The 23,895-nt window shown below is 40.9% G+C and overlaps 3 protein-coding genes across 8 annotated transcripts in view; 2 read left to right on the top strand and 1 right to left on the bottom strand.

The window, feature by feature from the left end:
* Positions 1–312: 312 nt before the first annotated feature.
* On the top strand, positions 313–10,797 carry wdr44 (WD repeat domain 44). Of its 3 annotated transcripts, XM_023962911.1 has the most exons (21): positions 313–576; positions 682–827; positions 1,588–1,621; positions 2,838–2,921; positions 3,132–3,735; positions 4,294–4,442; positions 4,526–4,621; positions 5,855–5,991; positions 6,076–6,159; positions 6,255–6,361; positions 7,545–7,696; positions 7,768–7,906; positions 7,991–8,055; positions 8,150–8,266; positions 8,345–8,467; positions 8,539–8,730; positions 8,831–8,932; positions 9,008–9,123; positions 9,583–9,710; positions 9,813–9,947; positions 10,035–10,797. In XM_023962911.1, exons 2-21 carry the CDS (start codon positions 751–753, stop codon positions 10,121–10,123), a joined length of 2,730 nt encoding a protein of 909 aa, XP_023818679.1. In that variant the 5' UTR covers positions 313–576; positions 682–750; the 3' UTR covers positions 10,124–10,797. The 3 variants fall into 3 exon arrangements, with proteins under 3 accessions (XP_023818679.1, XP_023818680.1, XP_023818678.1); XM_023962912.1 differs by having other exon boundaries at positions 313–827; positions 2,841–2,921; XM_023962910.1 differs by having other exon boundaries at positions 313–827.
* Positions 10,798–10,918: 121 nt separating this feature from the next.
* On the bottom strand, positions 10,919–20,255 carry LOC101156759 (U2 snRNP-associated SURP motif-containing protein). 3 transcript variants are annotated; one of them, XM_023962915.1, is made up of 24 exons: positions 20,138–20,255; positions 18,985–19,069; positions 18,687–18,798; positions 17,963–18,072; positions 17,765–17,832; positions 17,557–17,666; positions 17,401–17,465; positions 17,163–17,328; positions 16,855–17,054; positions 16,465–16,508; positions 14,522–14,626; positions 14,375–14,441; positions 14,119–14,276; positions 13,873–14,035; positions 13,697–13,776; positions 13,529–13,616; positions 13,317–13,445; positions 13,025–13,211; positions 12,802–12,879; positions 12,668–12,731; positions 12,437–12,587; positions 12,203–12,313; positions 11,310–11,440; positions 10,919–11,223 (listed from the first exon to the last, which is right to left on the bottom strand). In XM_023962915.1, the coding sequence occupies exons 2-24, from the start codon at positions 19,060–19,062 to the stop codon at positions 11,103–11,105; spliced, it is 2,586 nt and encodes an 861-aa protein (XP_023818683.1). In that variant the 5' UTR covers positions 19,063–19,069; positions 20,138–20,255; the 3' UTR covers positions 10,919–11,102. The 3 variants fall into 3 exon arrangements, with proteins under 3 accessions (XP_023818683.1, XP_023818681.1, XP_023818682.1); XM_023962913.1 differs by having other exon boundaries at positions 20,065–20,210; XM_023962914.1 differs by lacking the exon at positions 20,138–20,255 and adding an exon at positions 19,713–20,016.
* A 1,364-nt stretch (positions 20,256–21,619) lies between these two features.
* The window catches only part of lrch2 (leucine rich repeats and calponin homology domain containing 2), a 36,681-nt gene continuing 34,405 nt past the window's right edge, over positions 21,620–23,895 (top strand). For both annotated transcript variants that reach the window (XM_011483442.3, XM_011483441.3), the window contains exon 1: positions 21,620–21,978. In XM_011483442.3, coding sequence (XP_011481744.1) covers positions 21,732–21,978 — 247 coding nt within the window. In that variant the 5' untranslated portion in view covers positions 21,620–21,731. The remainder of the gene's footprint in view (positions 21,979–23,895) is intronic.

Raw genomic sequence — 23,895 nt, 5'->3', positions numbered from 1 at the left:
ATCAATCAATCAATCAATCAATCAATCAATCAATCAATCAATCAATCAATAGTCGTTTTGGTAAAAAGTAATAAGTTAATTCCCCCCCCAAATGTTCACATGAAGACACACGTAAATAAGTTGGCAAATTAATTTGAAAGGAAAAGTTTTATTTTTAGATGCCATTACATTGTATAGATAGAAAGCTTATTGTGGAAACTATTTACAGTAAATAGGGTGTGTCGAAACTATATTTTACGTGGGAAAACAACGTTTCCCTCCGAACCAGCAGAGGACAGTCATTCTTAAATCAGTTGTTTTTTACGATCGCCAGTACAACTCAGCTGTACAGCCCCGCCTTTACGCCTAAATGTTAACATATCAGTGATCACATCAAGATGTTTGTCTTTCTAATGAGTAAATCGTTTCCGACGCAGTTCCGTTAGCTCAACAGCTGCCGTTGTTGTCAAAACGGACCGTTTAGCTTTAGCCTTCATGGCAGAAGAGATTCTGCTGTAGACCCATTTAAAAGAGGTGACAGTTCGTTAGCTTTAGCTGTGAGTAACGGCTGGAACGTTATGCCGTGACGTTTGACGAGTAAGTTTGAAGTCGCCTGGGCTTTGTCCCTGGAGTTCCATAGTTAATATTGACGTACATTTATGGCAAGACAAACACACCCGGATAAGACTTGAAAACCCACAGGTTGGGGATTTACGGAGCCCTCTGGCTGATTTGTTGGACCCTTAGCTTGGAAGCTAATTTGGCGTTAGCATGGCGTCAGATACAAGCGACACCGAGGAGTTTTTTGATGCTCCTGAAGACGTAACTTTTACACCATCTCCAAAAGAGTAAGAGCATACCTTATTGTTCCCTACAACACTTTGTATCTCAATTATTTACTAAATGACAGGCGGTGCTATGCTCACAAACCTCCAGTCAAGCAGCAGCTTCCCGGATATTTGAAAAACTGGATTCGAGTACAGAAAAGGTTTCATTCAGACCTGCTTCTTAATTTAAACTTAAATTTTGATCTGTTTAGTATTTTTGTTTACTAAATGTTTGTAGACGTAACGAAGAAGCCTGACACTTTAGTCACATGATCACATTCTTGGACTGTTATGGTGATCTGGGAGCTGGTTCTTGTACAAACAGTAAACACCACAGCATTTTCCTGAAAAAACTGTTTCCTTCGCTAAAGTGAACATGTTAAATGACTTGGATCAAGGAGATCTAGAAAATTCCAGAGTTGAAAGCCAAATCAATTCGTCAGAAAGGCAAAGAGATTTGTAATCATTGTGAAATGTTTGTGAAAAGACGAAAAGAAATTGAATAAATAGTTTGAAAAGTAGCTTTTGGCTCACATCGTTGGTAATTCATGATCTGACATGGTGGTGGTACTCAGAACGGACGCAGGTTTCCTAAACAGAATGTAAATGTCACTGCAAGAAAATGTCCTGCAGAATTTTGTTGCACAACTCCACACCTTTGTTAGTATTATTTATTAACACTAAGTTCATAAAGATTCCAAGTTCAAATCAATGACGCCTTATCAATTCTCTGAACTTCACTGAATTCGTGGTTTTACCTTTGTCTCTTGTTTCTATTTAGGTCGCCTGCGAAGTTGGCCTATCCTACAGCCCAGGTATATTTGTTTAAAGCTTTAATGTTGAATCCAGGCTAATGCTATCGTGAATGTTGCAACTGCTGCTTGAAATTGCATTGATGGTCACCAACATGTAAAAAAGCCCAAATATTTTACTTTATGAAGGTGTGCCCGAATGCAAGTCTAGACAGTGCTTTTAGTTGTTGTCAATTAAAGAGATTAAACTTTTACTGTACTGTTTACTGTACTGCTTGTTGTATTTTTTGAGATTTATATATGGTATGTTTTAATTTATTTTATATTTAAATTTTCCTGCAGAATCAGAGCAAAGGTGATGGATACATTTTTAGGCATGGTTTCAGTATCGGAATCTTTTAAAAAAAATAAAGTACTGTAATACTAGTAAGCATAGGTTAAAGCTAGGTAACACATCCAGTTAGGGTTATTAAACCAATCCCCAGCATTTCAAACGGAGAGAGTGCAGCTGTTGGACAGAATAGATAAAAGTAACTTATTTATCAACGCTTTAATGCTTATGTGTTAGTTGTGTTTTGTTGCAATTGAGTAAAAATAATAAACTGACAATTTGAGATTTTATATCACTTACCATCAATAACTAATAAAAGGTGAAAGCTTTTGTAAATTGTATTTAAAAACAAAATACAAATTAAAACCATTTGTTTTGAAGTAAATGTAACCATGGCCAAGAAATCTGTCCTCTTTGTATCCCTAACTCGATCTATTTTTTATCTTATTGTTTTTCAGCTTTTTATTCCTTTATCCTATGAGTTCTATGTTCTGTTGACTCCTATAAATGCAAGAATCTTGAAACCACTTACAGTTTAATGTTGTCTACCTTTTTTTGTAATCATCAGTTTTAGATTCTTAGTTAGTCATGAACTTGTTACTAAATGACTCAAGTTTCAATTTTTTCAGTTAGTTAGTTGCTTATCTTTTCTTGTGACCTAAATGTTCATAGTTCTGAACCAATAATGAAAAACAAAAATCAATAGTTTAGTGTTGCATTACTTATCTTTCTGTAAATTCAGATTTGTTTTCCTTATGAAAGGATAAAATCCTTCCCTTTTAGACCCCTGCAGTACTTTAGGTTGATATTTTCATGAGTATCGAGGTTAGCTTCACATAAAATGTGGCCAATAACTGGGTGATCTGGATTATGCATTAAGTGGCAGATCAAAATCTTCAATCGTAATCTGTTGTTTCTCCTTTTGTCTTTTTTCGTTGAATTCTTCAGCAGATCTCACAAGGTGCAGGTAATGCTGCGGCGCAGGATGTTGCATGTGCCGCATCTGAAACTCAGCAAGATGATTCCTTGCAGGTTTGTTTTCTTTCCATCTCTTATCATGCATGTATTTAAAACGTATCTGTATTTTCAAGTGGATTATAGGTTTGCGCTGGTTCCCATTTAAGATTAGCTACTACTAGCACATAAAAACCCGGTTTTGTTCATTGCGATGCTTTTATTTAATGTTTTGTCAAATATTTGACCATTTTTGTTGTAGAATAAACTTGTTTCTCTTTCTCACAGATCATCGACAGCATCATTGAGGAGAGTCAGAAAGGAGATGTTGGAGAGGTAGTTCAGCTCTTAGATCATCTCCACGTTGATTTGAGAGCAGAGGCGGAGCCAAGGCAACAGCAGAACTCTGAAGGAGTGGAGCAGGAAACACCGGCTTCTGCACCAGAACTCGCCAGTAGGCCAGAGGAACCGGAGAAAGGCGCAGCAGCAAATGGAGAACACTCTTCCCCTGCTCCTGAAGCCGTGGATGCTCTGGGACCATCGGATGGATCTCAGGAGCAAGTTCAGCCTCCAGACATCACCAGAACTATTGGACAGAGTCAGCCTGATGGGGCTGGTGTGCCTGCTGAAGGTGTGCGGGACTGCAGACCTGCAGACATCTTAGACCAGGTTCCTATGACGGACAGACCAGCACAGTCCGACTCGCCAGGGCCGATGAAGCCTCCACGGCAGTTCACAGTAGAACCAGATATTGTGGCCAGCACTAAGAAGCCTCCTCCCTCACGGCCGCCCCCTCCCGGCGTGGTCCCTCCACGGAGGCCGCCTCCTCCGGCCTGGCCGAGCTTACCGTCCAAAAAGTCACAGGAAAGCTTAAGGCCCAGTGGGTTAGAAGGTAGGCTACAGGACCAAAACAAGCATTCTTGTATAAAGTTTTTGTGGTGAATTAAACCTATTGGATTAAATCACATTCATGGATGCTTTTATTTCAGTTAAGTAAACGTTTTTAGCGCAGAAGCTGTTTCATGCTCTAAAGTTTTGCTCCGAATTTTCCTACACAAGTCTGTTCTTGTCAGAATGACTGACATCATTCACCATGTGACTTCTGTTGCACAATAACAATTATTAAAAACTGACATCTGTGAAATTTGGTTTCAAGGGAAGACTATAAACCATGGGCTGAGTTTTCACCTCTAACACTTGGAGCTCAAAACAAAGCAGAAAAAAACGTCAAGAACATTGTTATACTGAAAAAACTCTAGTATTCAACATGCATCCCGGGATAAAAATATTCTTTTCAATGTGTTTACAAATCAAGACAATTTGCAGCCTTTTTTGTTTTCTTAACTAAGCTTCAGCTGCTGTGGGGCCACTTTTCCCTTCAACTGTCAGATGTTTGTGAAGCAGATTGGAAAAGATGTCAGCATTCTTTTTTTTTTTTTTCTCTCTCCAGTTTTTGCAGTGGGTTCAGGCAGTTCTGGCTCTCTGGAGCCGTCTGGCCTGGTGTCTCCTTGCAGCACAGGAAAGAGTTTAAGTAAAGAGCTGCAGCATTCCTTGGATTTGGCGAGCGCCACCAGTGGGGACAAAGTGGTGACGGCGCAGGTTAGTAACATGGACATTATTTTAGTCAGAAAGTGGTTCACTGTTTTTAATTTCATTTTTTTTTTTGCCTCTTGTTTTTGAAGGAAAATGAAGATGAGCAGGCATCATCGCAGGGTGGAGGACAGACCCCTGGCCCCCAGCGTCCACGCTCCAACTCTGGAAGAGAACTGACAGATGAAGTGAGAGCCCCTCTATTGGTTTTAGTTTCCCCTACATTCTTTGTTTGGAATGGTTTTCTATCATGTCTGAACACCTGCATGTTCTCAATATAATTGAACAGTAACATTTCTACTAGAGCTGTGACGGTTTCGAATTTTTGATCACCGCGGTTATGAACCACCAGGGGGCGCAGTTAACCGCAGCCCCCCCCCCCCCCTAAAAAAATAAAAAACATAAAATCCCCTGGCGGCCGCATCGGAAACAAATACAATTACAACGTACTATTCTTTATTAAAAAATAACAGTAACAACTAACAACTACATATCTAACTTGTGAACTAACTATAGGTGTTGTAGATTGACTGTGTCAGCGCGGAGCGTCTTGTGTAGGAATAGGAGTAAGGTGCGCACACGTGTGTTGGGGGGGGTGTGGATTCTTCTGCAGCGGACCGCTCTGGAGCTGCACGCAAGTTTTACCTGTGCTTTTTGGTACAGACGTCTTCTCAGAATATTATGTATTGCCCAGTAATAAGCAGACTGCAGACACTGTCACCTTTCCGGTAGCTGTGAAGCCCGACAAACATGAAGAACGCGGGGCAGGAGGCTCCGCCTTTGTTTATACAGACACGTAACGTTACGCTGCAAAAAATAGTTCCCAAACAAAACATGTAGTGATTTTCATGGAAATCTAACAGCTCGCGTTCATGTTTGGTGTTACGGAGTGAAGGAGAACAGTAATACCCCCACACACACACACACACACACAAAATCCTCCGGTGGGCGGCCGTGGCGCGCACTTAAGAACGCACGCAGCGTGTAATGGAAATGAATACAATGGAAATGGAAATTAATAATTAGAAAGCAGTTTCCTCGCGAGATGGAAACTTCTGTTGTAGAATGAGGATGTGTGCTTCTGAAAGCGCGCGCCTGTTTGTGTAACTGTAAAGGGAGCCGCGTGTCACGTGCAGCGCAGAGGCAGACGGTGAGAGCGCGCACCTACGACAGAGAGTGACGGGCGCGGTTGGAGAAAAGGAGACAACAGTCTGAAAGAAAGAAGGAAAATCTGAACACAGGACTAGCAGAAAAAGGAAATTATCAGCAAAGATGAATGTGTTTAATGTGTTTATTAAAGTTCCAATCACGCACCATTTGCAAAACATAAAAACAAAAGTGCGTAAAAAAAAGTGCGGTGATGACCTCATCACCGCGGTGATGCGGTTATCGTCAGAGCCCTAATTTCTACCCTTCTGTAGGAAATCTTAGCAAGTGTGATGATCAAGAATTTAGACACGGGGGAGGAGATCCCGCTCATTCAGGCAGAAGAGAAACTTCCTGCAGGGATCAACCCCCTCACTCTGCACATCATGAGAAGGACCAAAGAGTACATCACGTAAGCAGATGTGCATTTCTGTTTATTTAATTGGGGAATTGTGCTTAAAGTGATTTATTCTCTTACTTTCTTTTTTCCTCTCAGGAATGATGCAGCTCAGTCAGATGATGACGATAAGTCACAGACTCAGCTGACCGAAGCCGATGGAGGAAAGCTGAAACAGAGAACGTAATATTTAACAATTCATTGTTTTTTTTCTGGTTTTCTACCTTAAGATGATGCAGCGTGGAAAATAAAGCTTTTTGATTTTGATCTCCAACCAGAACTCAGTTGAAAAAATTCTTTGGGAAATCTGTGAAGAGGGCCAAGCATCTCGCTGAAGAGTATGGAGAGAAGGCTGTCAACAAAGTGAAGAGCGTGCGGGATGAAGGTACAGAAAAACATGGCAGCTTAAACATCTTCAGGTCAATTTCTTAGGGATTTACCTGGAAACAGCTAATTGACTTGATTTCATGGTTTAATTTCAAAAGAAAGTCTATGTTGGAAATGAGAAATTGTTGATGTAATCTCCCCCCCTGATAAAAGAAAAAACATCACTTTTTATTCTTAATGGTGTGAAAAATGTCAGTTTTCAAAAGGAATACCACTAAGAAAAAAGTAAAAGAGAATTACAAATGACCAGAGACAGTGGGGCAAAAAAGTATTTAGTCAGCCACCAATTGTGCAAGTTCTCCCACTTAAAAAGATGACAGAGGTCTGTAGTTTTCATCATAGGTAAACCTCAACTATGAGAGAACAAACAAATCCAGAAAATCACATTGTCTCATTTTAAAGAATTTATTTGTAACCCATAGTGGAAAATAGTTATTTGGTCAATAACAAGCAAGATTTCTGGCTTTCACAGACCTGTAACTTCTTCTGTAAGAGGATCATCTGTCCTCCACCTGTTACCTGTAGTAATGGCACCTGTTGGAACTGGTTGTCTATATAAAGGACACCTGTCCACAACCTCAAACTCAACCCCACAGAAAATCTTCGGAGGGAGTTGAAAGTCCATGTTGCCCTGCAGCAGCCCCAAAACATCGCTGCTCTAGAGGAGATCTGCATGAAGGAATGGGCCAAAATACCAGCAACAGTTATATACCCTTTGCCAACAAAGGGTATATAACAAAGTATTGAGTTGAACTTTTGTTGACCAAATACTTATTTTCCACCATAATTTACAAATAAATTCTTTAAAAATCAGATAATGTGATTTTTATGTTTTTTTCCCCCCATTTTGTCTCTAATAGTTGAGGTTTACCTGTGATGAAAATTACAGGCCTCTGTCATCTTTTTAAATGAGAGAACCTGCACAATCCAAGATAGAATTACAGCTGTTTGAAGGAAAAAAGAGAAAATGAAAGCAATGACGATGTACCATGCAACTTTATCTAGGAAACATGTTTAAGTCAGAACAAAAGAGAACTGAAAAGAATAAAGTCAGGAGTGAACTAAACTTGGGCATCTTAATGTGTTCCTCTGTTGATTGCATAAAAAAGTGACATAAAATCAGGTTTGCTCATTTCTTTTTGCAAAATGTCTGTTGTCATAATTTTCGGGTCTTTCCTCAGTGTTCCACACAGATCAGGATGACCAGTCGTCCAGTGATGACGAGGGTATGCCTTACACGCGGCCCGCCAAGTTCAAGGCAGCCCATGGCTTCAAGGGCCCTTTTGACTTTGATCACATCAAAGTTGTGCAGGACTTAAGCGGAGAGCACACGGTAGGATCCCCTGAGCGGTTCACTCACCGGGTCGTCCAGAATTGACACATTTTTAAATATCTTCTCCTCAGGGGGCTGTTTGGACCATGAAGTTCTCTCACTGTGGGCGACTGTTAGCAAGTGCGGGCCAAGATAACATCGTCCGCATCTGGGTCCTGAAAACTGCATTTGACTATTTCAACAACATGAGAATAAAGTACAACACTGAAGGTGGGATAACTACCAGATTCAATTGACCAATTCTTGGTAATAAGACCATTGAATGCGGCACTAAGAGTTCTGCTCGTTTTTCAGGTCGAGTTTCTCCTTCCCCCTCTCAGGAAAGTTTATGTTCATCTAAGTCTGACACTGATCCAGGGGTGAGTTGAAGACCACCTCCTTTTTGTGTTCATCAGTTTTCAAAAATGTCAGCTAATCCTGTTTTACTCACCAACTACTCTCTCCGTCTTTCAGGCAAGTTGTTTTCCCGAGGACCCAGATAGTGAAGACAGAAATGCTCCTTTTCGACAAATACCTTTCTGCAAATACAAAGGCCACACGGCTGATCTGCTGGACCTCTCCTGGTCCAAGGTGGTCTTCTTTCCTTCAAATCTCAGGAAGGAGAAAGCAATTTCTCGTCTCACTTTTCATATTTTTGTGCTTCTGCAGAACTTTTTCCTGCTGTCCTCCTCCATGGATAAAACAGTCAGGTTATGGCACATATCCAGGAGGGAGTGCCTGTGCTGCTTCCAGCACATTGATTTTGTCACAGCCATCGCTTTCCACCCCAGGGTGAGTTGAATCGTTTTAAATCTGCTCATATTTGTACAAATCTTTTATTAAAATGTTTTTTTTTTTCCTAGGATGACAGATACTTTTTAAGTGGCTCCCTGGATGGAAAACTTCGCCTTTGGAACATTCCGGACAAAAAAGTTGCATTGTGGAATGAAGTAGACGGGCAGACTCGACTCATCACGGCTGCTAACTTCTGTCAAAATGGGAAATACGCCGTCATTGGCACCTATGATGGCCGATGCATCTTCTATGACACAGAGGTATCCTGTCTGTAAATACTGCTTTCGTATTTCTGAACTGCACATGAAAGCATCACAAAACATTTCTAATATGGAATACCATTTCTTCATCATTTATCAGCGTCTAAAATACCATACTCAAATCCATGTGAGATCCACCAGAGGCAGGAACAGAGTCGGACGCAAAATAACAGGAATTGAACCTTTGCCAGGAGAAAACAAGGTAACACCGTCCTTCCACAAGAACTTTATTTAACAGTGAGGGCTGTTGTATTTCAGATATACTGTACTCCTTTAGATTTTGGTGACTTCGAACGATTCCCGCATTCGCCTGTATGACCTGAGGGATTTGTCTTTGTCCATGAAGTACAAGGGTTGCGTCAACAGCAGCAGCCAAATTAAGGCCAGCTTCAGGTGAGTGGAGCGTTTATCACTTGAAGCACGTGTCAAAGTCAAGTTCTGTGGGCCAGATCATTTTATAGAGTCTTTAATGACCCTGCGAAATGTGGCGCTGATAACATTCATTACAAGTCCCATGATGCAGCACTTCCGCTGTCCGCCGAAATGTAGCACTGGTAACGTATCAGCTACGGATCCCCTAAACAAACTAAACTGGGCATCCCTGCCCTTAGACCCTCCTTCCCGTAAGGAAAAATTCCTAAAAAAAAAAAAAAAAGAAACCTCAGGGGTGTCCACATGAAGGAGGGATCCTCCCCCAGGACAGACAGGCCATGTACCAGAACCTTCAGCGTGTTTGGGATTTTGGTGCCCTGAGTGATCAGAGTTTGAGACCCCTGACCCCAAGTTATAAAACATTTGCAGAAAAGTTTTTATTGTTTTTGTCTTTATTTCTGTTATTCTTTGTCCTCACAGCCATGACTACTCCTTCATCGTCAGCGGCTCAGAGGATAAATATGTGTACGTCTGGAGCACCTACCACGACCTGAGCAAATTCACATCTGTACGGCGGGACCGCAATGACTTCTGGGAAGGGATTAAAGGTTACTATGTTTTGTGCATTCATGGTCTAATGACCTTTAACCTTTTATTATTGTCTGCATCTGAGCCGGTAATAAAGCAGGATCTTTTTTTTTTTCTTACAGCACACAATGCAGTGGTCACTTCTGCCATATTTGCCCCCCATCCAAACCTCATAGTTCCACAGGAAGCTGGAGCAGAGAAGCCAGAAGCAGACAGCAAGAGCCTGGACTCCACAGACTCTGAAACCATACCGTCAGGTTAGCCAGCGTGGTTTACTTCAAAGCTGGACGATGTTGCTTTTTTTGTTGTTGCTTTTGGAAGTCAGTTTGTTTGTTTTCTTGCAGGAGCACTAAAGACGGATCACACGGAGGTTCTTCTGTCTGCTGATTTCACTGGAGCCATCAAGGTTTTCATCAATGTGAAGAAGTACTGAGCACTTGGGAGGTCTGATCTCCTCAGATGACGTCCTGTTGAATTGAGAGTACTTTGTCGGGAGTCTTCTATGATCATCCATTTATCTAACGGTTATTGTTCAAAGGAAATGGATGGGAGAAACAGACTCATTTATATAGCTAGAGGTGGGACGCCTCGTTTCTGTTTCTATTTTTTATCTTTCATACCAGGTGACTGTGAATAATTTTGCTTTTAGATATCCAGAGATGCCATGTAAGCAGTTCTATTCACATAAGTGAACATTTATGCAGTGGCGGGAAGGCCTGCTGCATTTTGGGCACCTTACTTGTTTCTTTGGCTTTCACATTTCAGCAAAACAGTTTCAAAGAATCAAAATCCCCCCCAAATATTTTAAAAACATTTCATTTAAAGCTGTTTAAAACTGACATGAAATCTCTAAAGTATTTTGCCTTCAAATTCTATTTTTTTTAACTGCTTCTGAGGCTTTCCTTTAAAATATTTCATCAGATGTGGATGCAGTTAATTATTATCGGGGCTGTTTTTTTTTCTTTTTCTTCCAGAAATACTACTGGCTCTTAAAGTACTTCACATGACTTTCTCCTAAAGCACATTTCATGACATTTACTGATTTTTGTAAGCACAAAAATATGTTCTAGTACTTTGCTCAATTAAAAAAAACATCCACAAAAACTAGACTGTCGCTTTGTGTTTGCCTCAAAAAGCAGGACAAGCCTCCGTTCTTTACTATGTCATATTTTTCTTTTTTCTTTTTTCAATACCAATGCTCATCCATGAAAGCTTTTAGTGTCAGAAGTCTGCAGGAGGATTTCTGGTTTTAATTTTAAAAACAAACATGAAAAAAAATATACATAGTTACAGTGTTTTAATGTCATTATATAAAAGGGTGAAGCTAGGGTGGATGGTTGCAGTAAGTCCTCTCGCAGACACCAGCTGGTTTGTGAAGCGCGGTCCTGGATGAGGACGCCCCCTGCTGGAAGTCAGTGTTTGCTCTTCTTTGACTTTTTGTGGGAGCGATGTGGCGAGCGGGATCTGGATTTCTTTGCTTTGTGATCTGGAGATGGTGATCGGGAGCGTTTGGACCGTTTGGGGGACTTTGTCCTGACGGTAAGCAAGAACAATGACAGGTTTGATGACATCACTACCAAATGCAGGAACACATCAGGTGATTTCATGAAAGCACTTGCTTTAAAGGAGAAATGCTCCTCGACTTTCGGTCTCCGGGATCAATGCTGCGTTTTCTGTCCTTTCTTCTGTCCTCTCTCGGCTTGTCTTTGGCCTTTGACCTCTCATTCTTTTCTTCATCTTTTTGAAATTCCTGCAAAAGACAAAAGAGGAGTCATTGAAGTGTGTAGGGTTCCTGAGCAGACTGTGACACGGAGGCTCCTACAGCATCTCTGGAGGCGAATTCAGCAAAATCAAGAAACATTCATGAAAATTGTTTTTAAAATCCCACTCAAGTCATCTTTATTGTAAAAACATTCCCAGTGTTTTTTTGTTTTTTTGGGGCCAATTTCAGTTTAAAATATTGATTTTTTTTTTCCTGAGTATTTCTTCATTCAAATTGTAGAACAGGAGCAGAAACATGCAGTTTGAAAAAGCTTGTGTGTGATCCACTGACCACAAGCTCCCTGCTCTGCTTCATTCTGATTCATCTGCCTGCAGACACATACCTCCATGTTCTTACCCTTTGTGTTGCAGCGGTAATGTTAGGTTAGGATTGTGAGGGGCTGTAAGCTTGCAGGAGAGCATGTATGTAAACGCTCAGCACCTGTGCCGCCAAAAACGAATTTCTAATGAACTCCTGCTGCTTTGCAGAAACGGTCCTAAAAAATGACAGCTAAAAATGGCACGATCATAGTTAAAAGACTGGGAATGCTTTTAAAATGGATCAAGAGTTTTTTGGAGTGGGACTATGAGAACTAAAACTTGATATTTAAAAATGGAGAAAGTTTCCTGATCACACTTTAAAGTTTGGAGGAATATTTGAAAATAGTCTAGGTTACAAAGGACAATTCCATCCTCAAATACGTTTAATAAAGGAGGTTCACTTTTCCACACACAGCTCTTGTCAGCTCACCTTCTGCAGAAGTTTGTTTCTGTACTGCTCCACTTGCTTTTGGATGCTAATTCCAGGTTTCCTCTGCCTTTTGCCAGATTCCAACTCATCCTGGATCTTCATAACCTTCACCTGGGTCGCATCCGTGTAGATGTAAACATTAATTAACGTGCTTATAATATAGACAGAGTTTGTGAACCTGAATCCAAACTTAATGGTCTTCAGGTCAGACGATCAAATGTTTCTGTATTTTACCTCCAGTTCCCTCAACTTTTTCCTTTTGCTCTCAGACATCTGGAAACTTCGAAGCGAGCTTTGGAAAACTGCACTGTCATAGTTAGGCGAGCTGCAGGAATCGGCACTGCTGTCGCTTTCTGAGCCTTCGTTTTCATCCTGCGAGTTAGAACTGTTGCCAGGAGAGAGAAAAGAAGGAAAGTGTCAACTGTAATCCTAAATGCTTCAGTAATCGAATCCCTTAAGCCTTACCGAATCTTTGCTTCATCTTCACTGTCTTGATCCCCAATAGTGTCCCATTTGGACTCAGTTTTGGCTGAAAGAGAAAGAAAAAAGAATTAGAAAAATCTGCCGTTACAGTAGGAGGAAATGCTAACTTGACTTACCTTGAGGAAAAGTTTTACTGTCACCCATCTTCTCCCATTTAGACAAAGGGATTCTTGAGAGAGTATTGCCTTCATCTACTGTGGGAACAAAACACAAGCCCGGTGCAGACGTATGAATCATTTTATTGAGGCTACGCTGCATTTTATTTGACCACAAACAAGTAAAAAGTCAAATTCTGCAATTGTGCTTCCCCCCCCTTTAAATTTTACATAATGAACTCACATGGAACTCCATCAATGTCATCACTAGAAACCCCTAAAGGAACCCCATCAATGTCATCAACTGGGACTCCATCCAGGGGGTCCCAGCCCAAGGGGCAGCCATCGATGTCATCCACAGATCTGCCCAAAGGCAGCCCGTCTAGAGCGGTTCGGTCCAGGGGTGCACCATCAATCTCAGCCGATTCTTCCTACAAACAGACAGACAAACGCTCATGTTTGCTTTGGTTGTCTTGCTGTCTTCCTCCAACTGCCACAGTGAGGCAGGGAAGCCTGAAAGGAGGAGATAAGCTCACCTCCACGGTCTCCGTCACCTCCTCCCCAGCTTTGGCGTAGCCCAAAAAGATATTTTGGAGGTGAATTAGATAAGGCTCTGGATATATGGCCCAGTCTTCCCACGCCCTAAAACAAATCATGACCTTTTGCTGTGGAGATAAGAAACAGTTGACCTGGTCTTTTGTTCTCTCTTAGGCAAGCGTCCTTCTACGGTGCAAACCAGTAACGTTACCTTAAACTGTTCAGCCTGCAGCCTGGCCTGGATGTTTTTGTGTGCTGCATTAAGGTCTCCAAATATCTGTGGTAACTTGGTTTCAAAACTGAAAGGACAAATAATTTAGGGCCATGAGACAAAAGAAAGGCATCAGCGGTGAAGTGGATCTGAAGCAGAGTCTCTTACTATTTACGATAATATGATGCACCGGCGACTTTGGCGCATGAGTTGTGCAACACGTCTGACACAAGATATAACCTGGCCATCTGTGGAGGTGAGGACAAAAAAAAAAGGTTAGGAGGCAACACGAGCACATTTTTGACCTTACATCTTCTATGCATCGTCTGGTGCAGCAAACCAACCTTTATCTGAAGGGGCGTCTGAAGCAAAGAAAAAGAATCGGCTATGAGTCCCACCACTTCCTCTGCAGCATCTGCCCGGCCAAGACAGAACAGCATGGCATTGGCGATGTCTTCTCTGCTTGGAGTGAGCTCTTTAAGAAGTGTTTCCAGTCTCTGTTTGTGTCTAAGTTTTGTTGATAGAAGAATATCTTTTAGTACTTAAAAAAAAAACTCAAAATGACGATAGTAACGAGTGAGTGGACTTACTCCGCTCTAAGCTGCCCTTTCTTCAGTTCCTCCTCAGGAGGAACCGGATCCTCCACCTCCATGCTTTCGCTGTAGCTGTTCAGGACAGGGGGCCTCCACAGCGAGCCTCCTCGGAACAAACGAAAATCTGCTGTCCTCCACTTTGAGGGAGTCTCTCCCTAACAGGAAGACAAAAAAAAAAAAAAAACAGACATACACTCTTGATCTAAATCTAAAAAAACAATTATTTTTTATTGAAGTTTTTTCAAAAACACACCTGCAGAATGGAGAAAAGTTTCCAGCGATAATAAACATGATCTTGACTCTTGTTGTCAAATAGAAACCTAAAAGAGGAAAGAATAAGTACAGGAGAAAAGACATTTCTCTTAAACCCACCGAACATGAACACAAGCAGCCCACCTACCTGTAGTCTGGATTACTTTTTTCTTTGTTCATTATTATGGCTTCAAACATGGGACCTTCACGCACCACAAACTCTATCATCCTGTGGATGAGGAACAATAGATTCCTGTGGACGAAGAGACGTGCATCAGAGTGGGTTTTTTTTTTTTTTAACTCAACGCATTTGATTGTTTTTGGGGGGTGGTTTTACTATCAGGTAAAGGCCTGCAGAAAATGTCTGACTGTCAGGTGGCATCTTGACAGAAACAATCACAACAGCATCTAGAACAAGACTACTAGACACTTGGTTTTCAGCTGTGCATCACTCACTGTCCTTCAGTTTTTACATTTAGAAGTTTGGGCAAACACAATCATGCTAACTGTTAAGAAAAATGTCTCCATTTCTTTATTAATTCCAATTGTTCGATATTTGCTTTAGTGATAAAGAAAATATGCCCCATAAACATTCGTCAGTTCTGTAAAGTGGTTCTGTAATTTCTTACTGATCACAGATCAGTCCATTCATGCATGTTTGTGTAGATGTGTCCCTACTTTGACCTGATCCAGGAGCATTTAGTGTGTGTGTGTGTGAGAACTGGACCGAGTGTGTGACGTCACCCACAGAAAAGAGCTCACTTTCAGCTCCAACGAAATGAAGTCAATTCAGTCGCCATTTTTTTGTGCAATAAGGACGCTGCCATGTTGGAGCCAGACGGTTTGCAGTGATTGGATTGAATATTCTGCCAGTATCATATAAAAACGCGGATGGCAGTGCTTTGTAGCTCAGATAGGAACGAGTGAAGCACTGCAGCAGTGCAGCGGCTAATGCACGCAGCAACAGCCAAAATGTTTTTGACAAAGCGGGCCAAAGTTCTGCAGAACCTCACAGCAATAGATTCTAGCTCAGCGACCTGATGGATCAGAGTGATGTGTCCAACGCTCTGAAAACAGGCCGACACCATGGCGATGACCGTTACTAGTTTCCTTCCATGGGTGAGAAAGCGTGGCTGCAGTGGAGACTGTCATGTAAACAAAGCATCTTTGCCACATTAAGGCAACTTTCCTTCATCCTGTCATGCTGCCTCATCCTCACACTTTGTTTCTGGAAAGAATTTGTGTTTTTCTCTCCTTTGTTTTTGCAGCACCATTCAGGCTCCTGAACCATTTAAAAATACTGTATAAGCTACATTAAGCAATATTGAAAATAAACAGCACTTTATTTACTCAATCATACTTTTAGAACCTTATTGGTTAAGGCACATTCATGTCATTTTTTTTTCTTATACTAAAAATTATTTTCTTGTGGAAATCAGACAATGTTGAATTGAGACTTGATACTTTATTTATCCCACAATGGGGAAAGTCTTCTCTGTGTTTTGACCCATCCCCTGAGGGAGCGGTGAGCTGTAGCCTGGCCGTGCTCGGGGGCTGACAGCTGGCTGGGGAGAGCGGGGATCGATCCGCCAACCCTTCAGTTGTTGGACGACCTGCTCTAACGCCCTGAATGTTCCCTTTATATATTTTAAGTTACCAAAATAAAAGCACTATGAATTTGCTTGGGTAAAAGCCACTTATATATGAAATACAGTTGCAGTGCCCAACATTGTGATCAATAAATAAAATAAATATTACAATTTTATTACAATGAAAGGTGCATTAATATTCAGGTAGATTTTTTTTCTAAGTCATACTCTTAAAAAAACAAAAAAGTGTGCTGGTACAATATCGCGATATGTATTGCATCGTGGGACGCGTATCGGGATACATATCGCATCGCCAGACTCTTACAGATACACACCCCTACTGTGTGAGGACTGCAGCGTCTACACATGTGCAAGAGCAGCTCCTAACCCTGGTCCCTCCTGCCTTCAGGGATGTGTGTGGATACAAGTGCAGCTCAGCCCTTTGTCCTAAGACACGTGTGTTGTGACAACTGGTCAGTCGTAGTAAGAAGAGTGTGTGTACCTTTCGGTTGGGATAACCACTTTGACTACGGCTTCGGACAGAGTCTGTTTGTGAAGTCAAATCAAATAGTGAGAGTATTAAAAAGTGAGTACCTGTACTGCAGGACATATTTAGCATAGAAACTGGTGACAGCATTCATATTCACTTTAGAGAGGCTAAAACATCAAAACTAAACACTCACACTCTATCATATGAGCCAACATCAATAGAATATGATTCAAGTCTTTCACAACAAATCTTTGACATTTTTAACAGCAAAATGTAGATCTGAAAAAAGTGTCTTTTTTTAAAGCAAAAAACTAAAGAATAAAAAAAAAATCTGTTTAATCCTAAATCAAGAACACTGCTGAGTCCTTCTAGAGGGACGTAACCAGCTCTACAGGATTGTACCTTGTCCAGCTCTGATTTAGACGAGCTCAGTGGCTTGGTGAAGTCATTGCGAAAACGATCCCTTGGTTGAGCGTTAAACGGGAGTCCGGATGGGGGCGGCGGGGCGGCTCTCACTCCGATTGGCGTGTAAAGAGGCTGAGGTGGGATGCGGGCTGGTTTGCCCCATCCCAGCTTCATTTCAAAGCCCATAATCACTTTACCTAAAGGCAGAAGACATCACTGCTGTCATAATCAATGATAAACTGAGATTTTGCCACAGAGATAACATGATAGTTTCAAAATTAGAGGAGAAGAGAACTCAGTTATACCATCGAGAGCAGCCATGGCTCTCTCTGCATCTTTCCGTGTCATGAAAGCCACAAAAGCTCGGTTTGAAGTCCTGCCTCGCTCCTCCTCTGTTCGAGGCCACATTATCTTTACACTTGCCAGGGGGCCATATTTACAAAACTCTCTGCAGAGCATCTCCTCGTTCATCTAGATAGATAGAAAATATAAAAAAGATACATGATGTGTGGGGATGCGGTTAAGGTCGGGGTGTGTCTTTACCTTTGGGCTTATGCAGTTGATGTAGAGGTTAGTGGTGACCGGCACTGTTAGGTCATCATATAACACTGAAAGGTGAAGACAGGCCTGAGGTGAAGACGAGGTTTGCAACATATTGAATAAAAGCATCCTTTTTTTTTCCATAAATTAAACTCTCACTGGATCTCCCAGACAGTGGAATGTCCAAATCTGCACATGTTCCTCCTTCAGCCCCTCCACCAGCGTCATTTTTCTTCCTTTTGTGTCTTTCCTCACGCTCCTCTTGTATTCTGTTTTTTATTTCACATACACAAAAATGGCTTTTTATTAAAAAAAAAAAAACCACCAAGCTATAACAAAGAACAGAAGTGTTTGCAAACAGACTCACAGCTTGAGTTCTTCTTTGAACAACTCCAGGTTACTCTTCCTCTTTTCATCTGCCTTTCTTTTGAAAGCCTGTTCATCCAACACGCAGAAATCTCATTAAGAGGGACTTAAAATGGTTCAGTTTCACAACGACTGTGTGAGAAGTCATGAGCAACTAGAGTCAGGAGTGAGGTCCACTTCAAAGATAATCGGTACTCACAGCTTTTTTGCTTTCGGCAGATGATGAGGCCGAGACGTGATGAGTCACGGGGGAAAACTTTGTTGCTGGTCGGTAGAGCTTACTTTTTTTGACCTCCGCCGCCTCCTCTTCTGTAAAAAGCACAATCAAAGCTTTTGTTCATTAAGAGTTTGGTTCAACTTATTCCTTGAATCCCATTGGTGTGTCATTCATGATGTCTTTCAGAGCAACACAATAACATAGTAGAAAACACCATCAAATATCACTTCTGTTCGGTAACTAAATGGAACAAGAAAACTGGAATCATAACCAATACTTCACCAAATGAAATGAAAAAATATATCATTCTGTTACTATACTGAGAGTGTTTTATTGTCAAGTACAGAACAAATCCCACCTTTATTTATTTGATTAAATACAAAAATTAAATATATGAAATACTTAAACTATGTCACCTTAAAATACAGTTTCTATTTGGTAGCCGTTTGAAATTATAGACCATCAACTGGGTAAAAAATAAAAAGTTGGCATTACTATAATTACATTTAAAAGCATGAATAGATTTTAACCTTAATAAGTAGTTTAATACATGCATAAAAAAGAAAAGTATAAATGTGCCATATCCCATAAAATGTCCATTTTCTTTGCTTGCACCAAGCTTTTAATGATGCGTATTTTGCTCTGTCTACACCATGTATTTCTCCTTAAATAGTCCCGTGCAGAAGCAATGGACCCACAAACTTACCTTTAGTTGCATTAACAATTCCTCCACGGACAAAAGTCTTCACTTTTCTATCATCATTGCTCTCAAATGATGCCAAAAATTCTTCAAACACCTCAGCTGCCTTCTCTTCCTCCTTTAATAAAGTAAAAATATTCAAAAATTAAAAAGCATCTCAATATGATCCCTTTACCTGAACCCATTTTTCATTGTAATTAAAATAAGCTGGTTATTATGTATTCTAAAGGGAGAGAAAAAAGTATCCTCTCATAATAACAACGCATTTTTTTATAGAACCACAAAGCAAATACTTTTTCTATACCTTTTTCTTTAGCTGTTCTTGTTCTTTTTTTGTCAGCACTTTGACTGGAGTGGCAATTTTTCCCTTTTTGTCAGCCATTTTCAAACTGTAAACAAAGACAAAGGCAAAACAAAAGTTACCAAAAATAAACACCAGACATTTCTGCATTTATGATATTATAAAAAGACTGACAGTATTCTTATACTGCAGTAATACACTGTTAATCTCAAACTATTCAAAGGCAATATATATATATATAATTGAAAAATTATTATGTTTTTTTCTTAAATATAGTTTTAATGAACTCCTCCTGAATTACTTCCTGCAAAAGTTTACTTAACATTTTAAAAAAATGTTGACCATCTTTGTTCACTTATTTGTCATATTTGACCAAGAATCAATAAAGAAAATGTTGTGGCCATAAGGTTGAGGTCTATTATTATATTCATGTAATGCTGGGAACTGTTGCAACATTTTGGGGGCTATTGGGTCAGAAAAGCTTAAAGCCATAGCAGCTCCCATGAATTCAACATGTTGTATTTTATGTTCATCCTAACACAGGAATGAAGGAAAAGGGGAATAAACTAAACCACGATTACATTTTGCTAACTAACTGGTGACGCTTGCATGCAGCAACTCGACTAAAGGGCTGCTAAAAACAAAACCAATCACAGCAAAAAAAGTTTATAAACCACCATTATAGCACTATATAAATATGTTACCTCCCCAAACAAGAATAAGAGCTTTACCATTTGTTTTCTTGGAAGCGGTGTTAACAGGCCTGAACTGAATGCAAGCAATCAGCTCGCGATGTTAGCTAGCATTAGCTAACATTAATGTTTAGCATAGCTACCTGTCGTTGGACACCTGGAAAAAGGGAAGCTATCCTCCGCCTTAAGGCGACTATTGCAGCGATGTGCTATCGCCTCAACCCACCGCTGCAGCTACTTTGCACATACAAAGTGTAAAGGAGTCTGGGGTCTGCCCAGTCAACATCCAAATGCAACGCTCACTTTAGCAAGCTAACAAACAGAACATCACAGTGGCTGCTGGGTGTGTAGCACAGACGTTGCACTGCTCTGCGTGCACGCTGCTCCATACCTGGGCTGGAACGGTGTGCGCTTATCGCTGTTGCATTTGTGGACACATGTGTTTTTGTGACTAAACGAATTACCAGAAGGGTACGGAGCGCTCCTCGGTGAGAACAGGCTCCAGATCAGCTCCTCCTGAATGAGACTCCGTCACCCGCTGCAGTCATCACACTGAATTGATTTGTAGCCACATATAGCTGGTCACCAACTACAACTGCATTCCCCTTTAATTTTCATGTGGTAGATGGCTTTATTATTATTTTTATTTTAATTTTCATTTCTCATTTACTTAAATTTTTCTTTCTTTTTTCAATGAACAGTGCGAGAAAAATACAAAGTGTGCGACATTTGTGTACGCAAGGAGGTGAATAAGTATTTAAAACAAAATTTACTCGACCGATCTTTTAAAAATTATATGTATTTATGTTTAAATCAGTAATGTTAAAAATGAATTAACAGACAGGCGCATCTGTGGGCAAGGCCTTGCTGTTGCTATGGAAACACAGACGGAAATTAGCCTAACTTACCCCAGTGGATGTTTACACAGATAAACTTATAATAGTCGAACAAATTATAAAGCTAATACATTTATTATTGGCTTTCATTTAGATAACTTTTTGAAATGTCTACATATTTTCCATGAACACATTGTTTCCCACATCAATGGCATATATTTAATATGACAATAGTGGACTTTACATCTTTCTTTTTGACAGATAAGCACGTTAATGTTGGCTTTATTACAAACATATTAATGAAAACAATTCAGAACTTTTTAAAGTTTGGCATTCATAGAATATCTTTTTCATAATATTGCAGTGCGAATTTTTGAAAAGTGTGCTTCATATAGTGGAATGATTTTATTGAATGCTATTTTAAAAAGAGATGTAAATTGTAAAAAAAAAAAAATCACACATTTGTACAGTGCTTTAACCCACTGTGACCACGTGGGGGCGCTTTCCACTGTGCGCATGTACCGAACGAGTCCCATGAAGTGCGGATAAATCCAGAGGGTTGGGTCAGGAGGACGGGCATCTACTGTTGATTTCGGGGTGAAAACAACATATATATGTACGTTTTTATCCAAGATTTCATTGGGTAGAGCATTCTTGAAAATAAGCTCAAATAAATGTGATTTGTTTTTAATGACACCATGTTCACCAAAGAAGTGCTTCAAATAGACTATTTCTGTAAGAAATAGGAATAAAACTGGTTTGTTTTGGAACCTACATGACATCACAAATGTAAGGAAAAGGGAAAAGAATGCGAGAAAAATTCCTATATAAACACCATATAAACACCACCTGCAAAGTAACGATCCAGTTTTGTTCTGAGGTTAGGTCACCTGTAGAAAACCCTACCTTCTCCATAATCATTAGGGCAAACAGCCAATGTAAACTTTATCACCTTTATTGTTGCAATATATTATATATTGTTGCGTTGTGCTGCCCACCGCAACGAAGTGTCTATTACCAGGCGAAAAAAAGGGGCAAAAGCCTAAAATGGCTCCCATGCCCTCCCCATCATCACCATCTCCAGCATCATCATCATCATCATCACCACCTCAGAAGCCCATCCCCTAGCGTCCGTCCCGGGAACGCACCCTTGTATGCGCATGGGCGGAGAGGCAGCGGCTGTGCGCTCTTATTACTGTAAGAGTTATTTCTTTTGACGAAAATGGCGTCCAGTCAGGGAAGCGTGGGAGCTGTCACTATACAGAACAATCACATCCCCAGCGGACCCCACTGGAGCACGGGCATCAACCAGTACCAGCAGCAGCAGCAGCAGCAGCAGCACCACACGGCCCGCAGCCTGGAGCGGGCTCTGGAGGATGCCGTGTGTTCGGGAATACTAAACCTGAGTGGCAGAAAGCTGAGGGAGTATCCTGGCACCAACTACGACCTGACCGACACCACACAAGCAGGTGGGATGCAGGAAATCGCCGGCGTGTTCCTCCTGCAGAAGCGCGCCGGTTCCTTTGTGGTGCATGCTCGCATTGTGCTTCTGGGGGCGCAGGAACGCGTGACCGCGCTCTAAATTCTGTTCATGCATCTCAACCTGGTTAGAGATTCTGTCAGCTCTGTTACGCGGGAAGGCTTGGCTGCAGCTTTGACCAGTGCAAGCAGGCTTTAGAACCCCCCACCCAACCCCCGCTTCCCCCTCTTCTAGAGACATGAATGAGACGCAGACGCACCCACCGGGCGCTGCGCTCTGCTCTGCCTGAAACTGCGAGCTGTGGCTGATTGAGCAGTACAAAACATGAATGAACCTGCAGTCGGTTGATTTCCTTTTGTGGAGATGATCCCGTTTTCGTTCAGATTCACAGACAAAAGATGCTGCGCACACTTGCAGCCTCACCCTGTGATGTGGCTGCTTTGGCTGTGCGCACATGTAGTTTACAGCCCTCCAGGGAGGAAGCGGGGAAGAGGCGGCTCTGATTTGGTTTCATGTGTGCTCCTCTTGGGACTTGTACTTTAATGGGTTCTCCAAAGGGTGACCTTCTCAGCTGTCCAGGCCTTTATTATCAACTGGACAGTCTTAGAAAATGGAGCAATGGTTTGAATAGACAGTTTTTGATTTTTGTAACTGTGATCTCAATCATCCAAGTCTGATTGAGATATTATGCTGAGACTATTTCTCAATGACATAGAAGATGCTGAAGTCTCCCCCTCAGACGAGTCCATGTGCCAAATGGTACTTCATCACGTGCAGCTCCCGACAAGCCTCTGAACAGTTTGAGGGTGTTGTACCTCAGGCTGTTTATCCAGGAAGGTTTGTTTGACATTCTGGGATTTGAACTAATTAACTGCAACACAAATGGCTCATTATCTGTGCATAATAGATGCTGAATAACAGATGAAGGTGACTCTAGTCTTATAATTGGGGTTAAAAATGCAGTTTTACTTATTAGGATTAAACACATATACATACATGTATATATTGCTAAATGTTGCTGATAACTTATCATCTTTTTTAGCTGATTTTTATTTATCCAAAATGATTCAAGCTATATGCCACTTGAATGTTCCTGTAAGCTCTTGGGGGGAAAAAAAATCTTAAACTTTTATCAAATGAAATGAACAAAAAAAGTATTTGTCGAGAAAACCAATAGTATATTTAAAGAATCTTTGGAAAAGGCTGTTTAACAGACTTTTGCACCTTTAATTCCTTGAAATAGTTTGAAGCTTTTCCAGACGTTGTGGAAGCTCCCATTTCTCCTCATCTATCCTACATTATAAAAGATTTTCAACAAAGGAGAGTGTGGAGCGTGTGCTGGAGGGAATTCACACTTTGACAAGTCAACACCACCTCCATCTGTTTTAACGCTCGCAATCTCAGCTGTGAAGGGAAAGTGTTGTGGTGCAAACTTTGCATTCACTCCTTGAGGTTCACTCATTACAATCTATCAAATGTAATGATAGAATGGGCTCAATAAAGTTTATTTGACTCTTGTTATAAAAACTGTTTTCAAATTTCCTTTAGTTTTTTTTCTCTGGAGTTAAGACAATCTACAAAGGTTATGCTGAGACAACTAGCACTGAAAATTTAGGGGGGAAAAGAATTGCCTGACTGCTGAAAAAGGCCAACCAACATGACAGTGTTTATTTACATTGTAAATCTGACAGTTTGTCTCCAGTCCGTTTCTTTCCTCATGAGAACGTGTGATTCTGGTCTGACCTTGTGCACTGAGATCGAGCAGCAGCTCACTAACCAGGACAGATGTTCAGGTTCATATCCCAGCATGCTCTTACTTCACCTGGAGGTCTACACACATTAGATTATGAGATTTTTCCCCTGTTGTTCGTGTGTCAAACTTGTGTTCTGATAGCGCGTGGAACAG

Source organism: Oryzias latipes, chromosome 14, assembly GCF_002234675.1.
Source record: "Oryzias latipes chromosome 14, ASM223467v1".
Taxonomy (NCBI): Eukaryota; Metazoa; Chordata; class Actinopteri; order Beloniformes; family Adrianichthyidae; genus Oryzias; species Oryzias latipes.
Note: the sequence above shows the minus strand (reverse complement) of the source record. Positions and strands in the feature narration are given on the sequence as shown.

What these genes read in the sequence shown, in the direction of transcription:
- wdr44 (XM_023962911.1), top strand. Translation starts at nt 751, where the DNA reads ATGGCGTCAGATACAAGCGACACCGAGGAGTTTTTTGATGCTCCTGAA. An exon ending in GAAGAGAACTGACAGATGAA is followed by an intron (nt 4,622 to 5,854) that starts GTGAGAGCCCCT and finishes ACCCTTCTGTAG; the next exon opens with GAAATCTTAGCAAGTGTGAT. An exon ending in GAAGAGCGTGCGGGATGAAG is followed by an intron (nt 6,362 to 7,544) that starts GTACAGAAAAAC and finishes GTCTTTCCTCAG; the next exon opens with TGTTCCACACAGATCAGGAT.
- LOC101156759 (XM_023962915.1), bottom strand. Translation starts at nt 19,062, where the DNA reads ATGGCTGACAAAAAGGGAAAAATTGCCACTCCAGTCAAAGTGCTGACA. An exon ending in TCCACTGTCTGGGAGATCCA is followed by an intron (nt 17,466 to 17,556) that starts GTGAGAGTTTAA and finishes TTCACCTTTCAG; the next exon opens with TGTTATATGATGACCTAACA. An exon ending in GAAACAAACTTCTGCAGAAG is followed by an intron (nt 11,441 to 12,202) that starts GTGAGCTGACAA and finishes TGTCTTTTGCAG; the next exon opens with GAATTTCAAAAAGATGAAGA.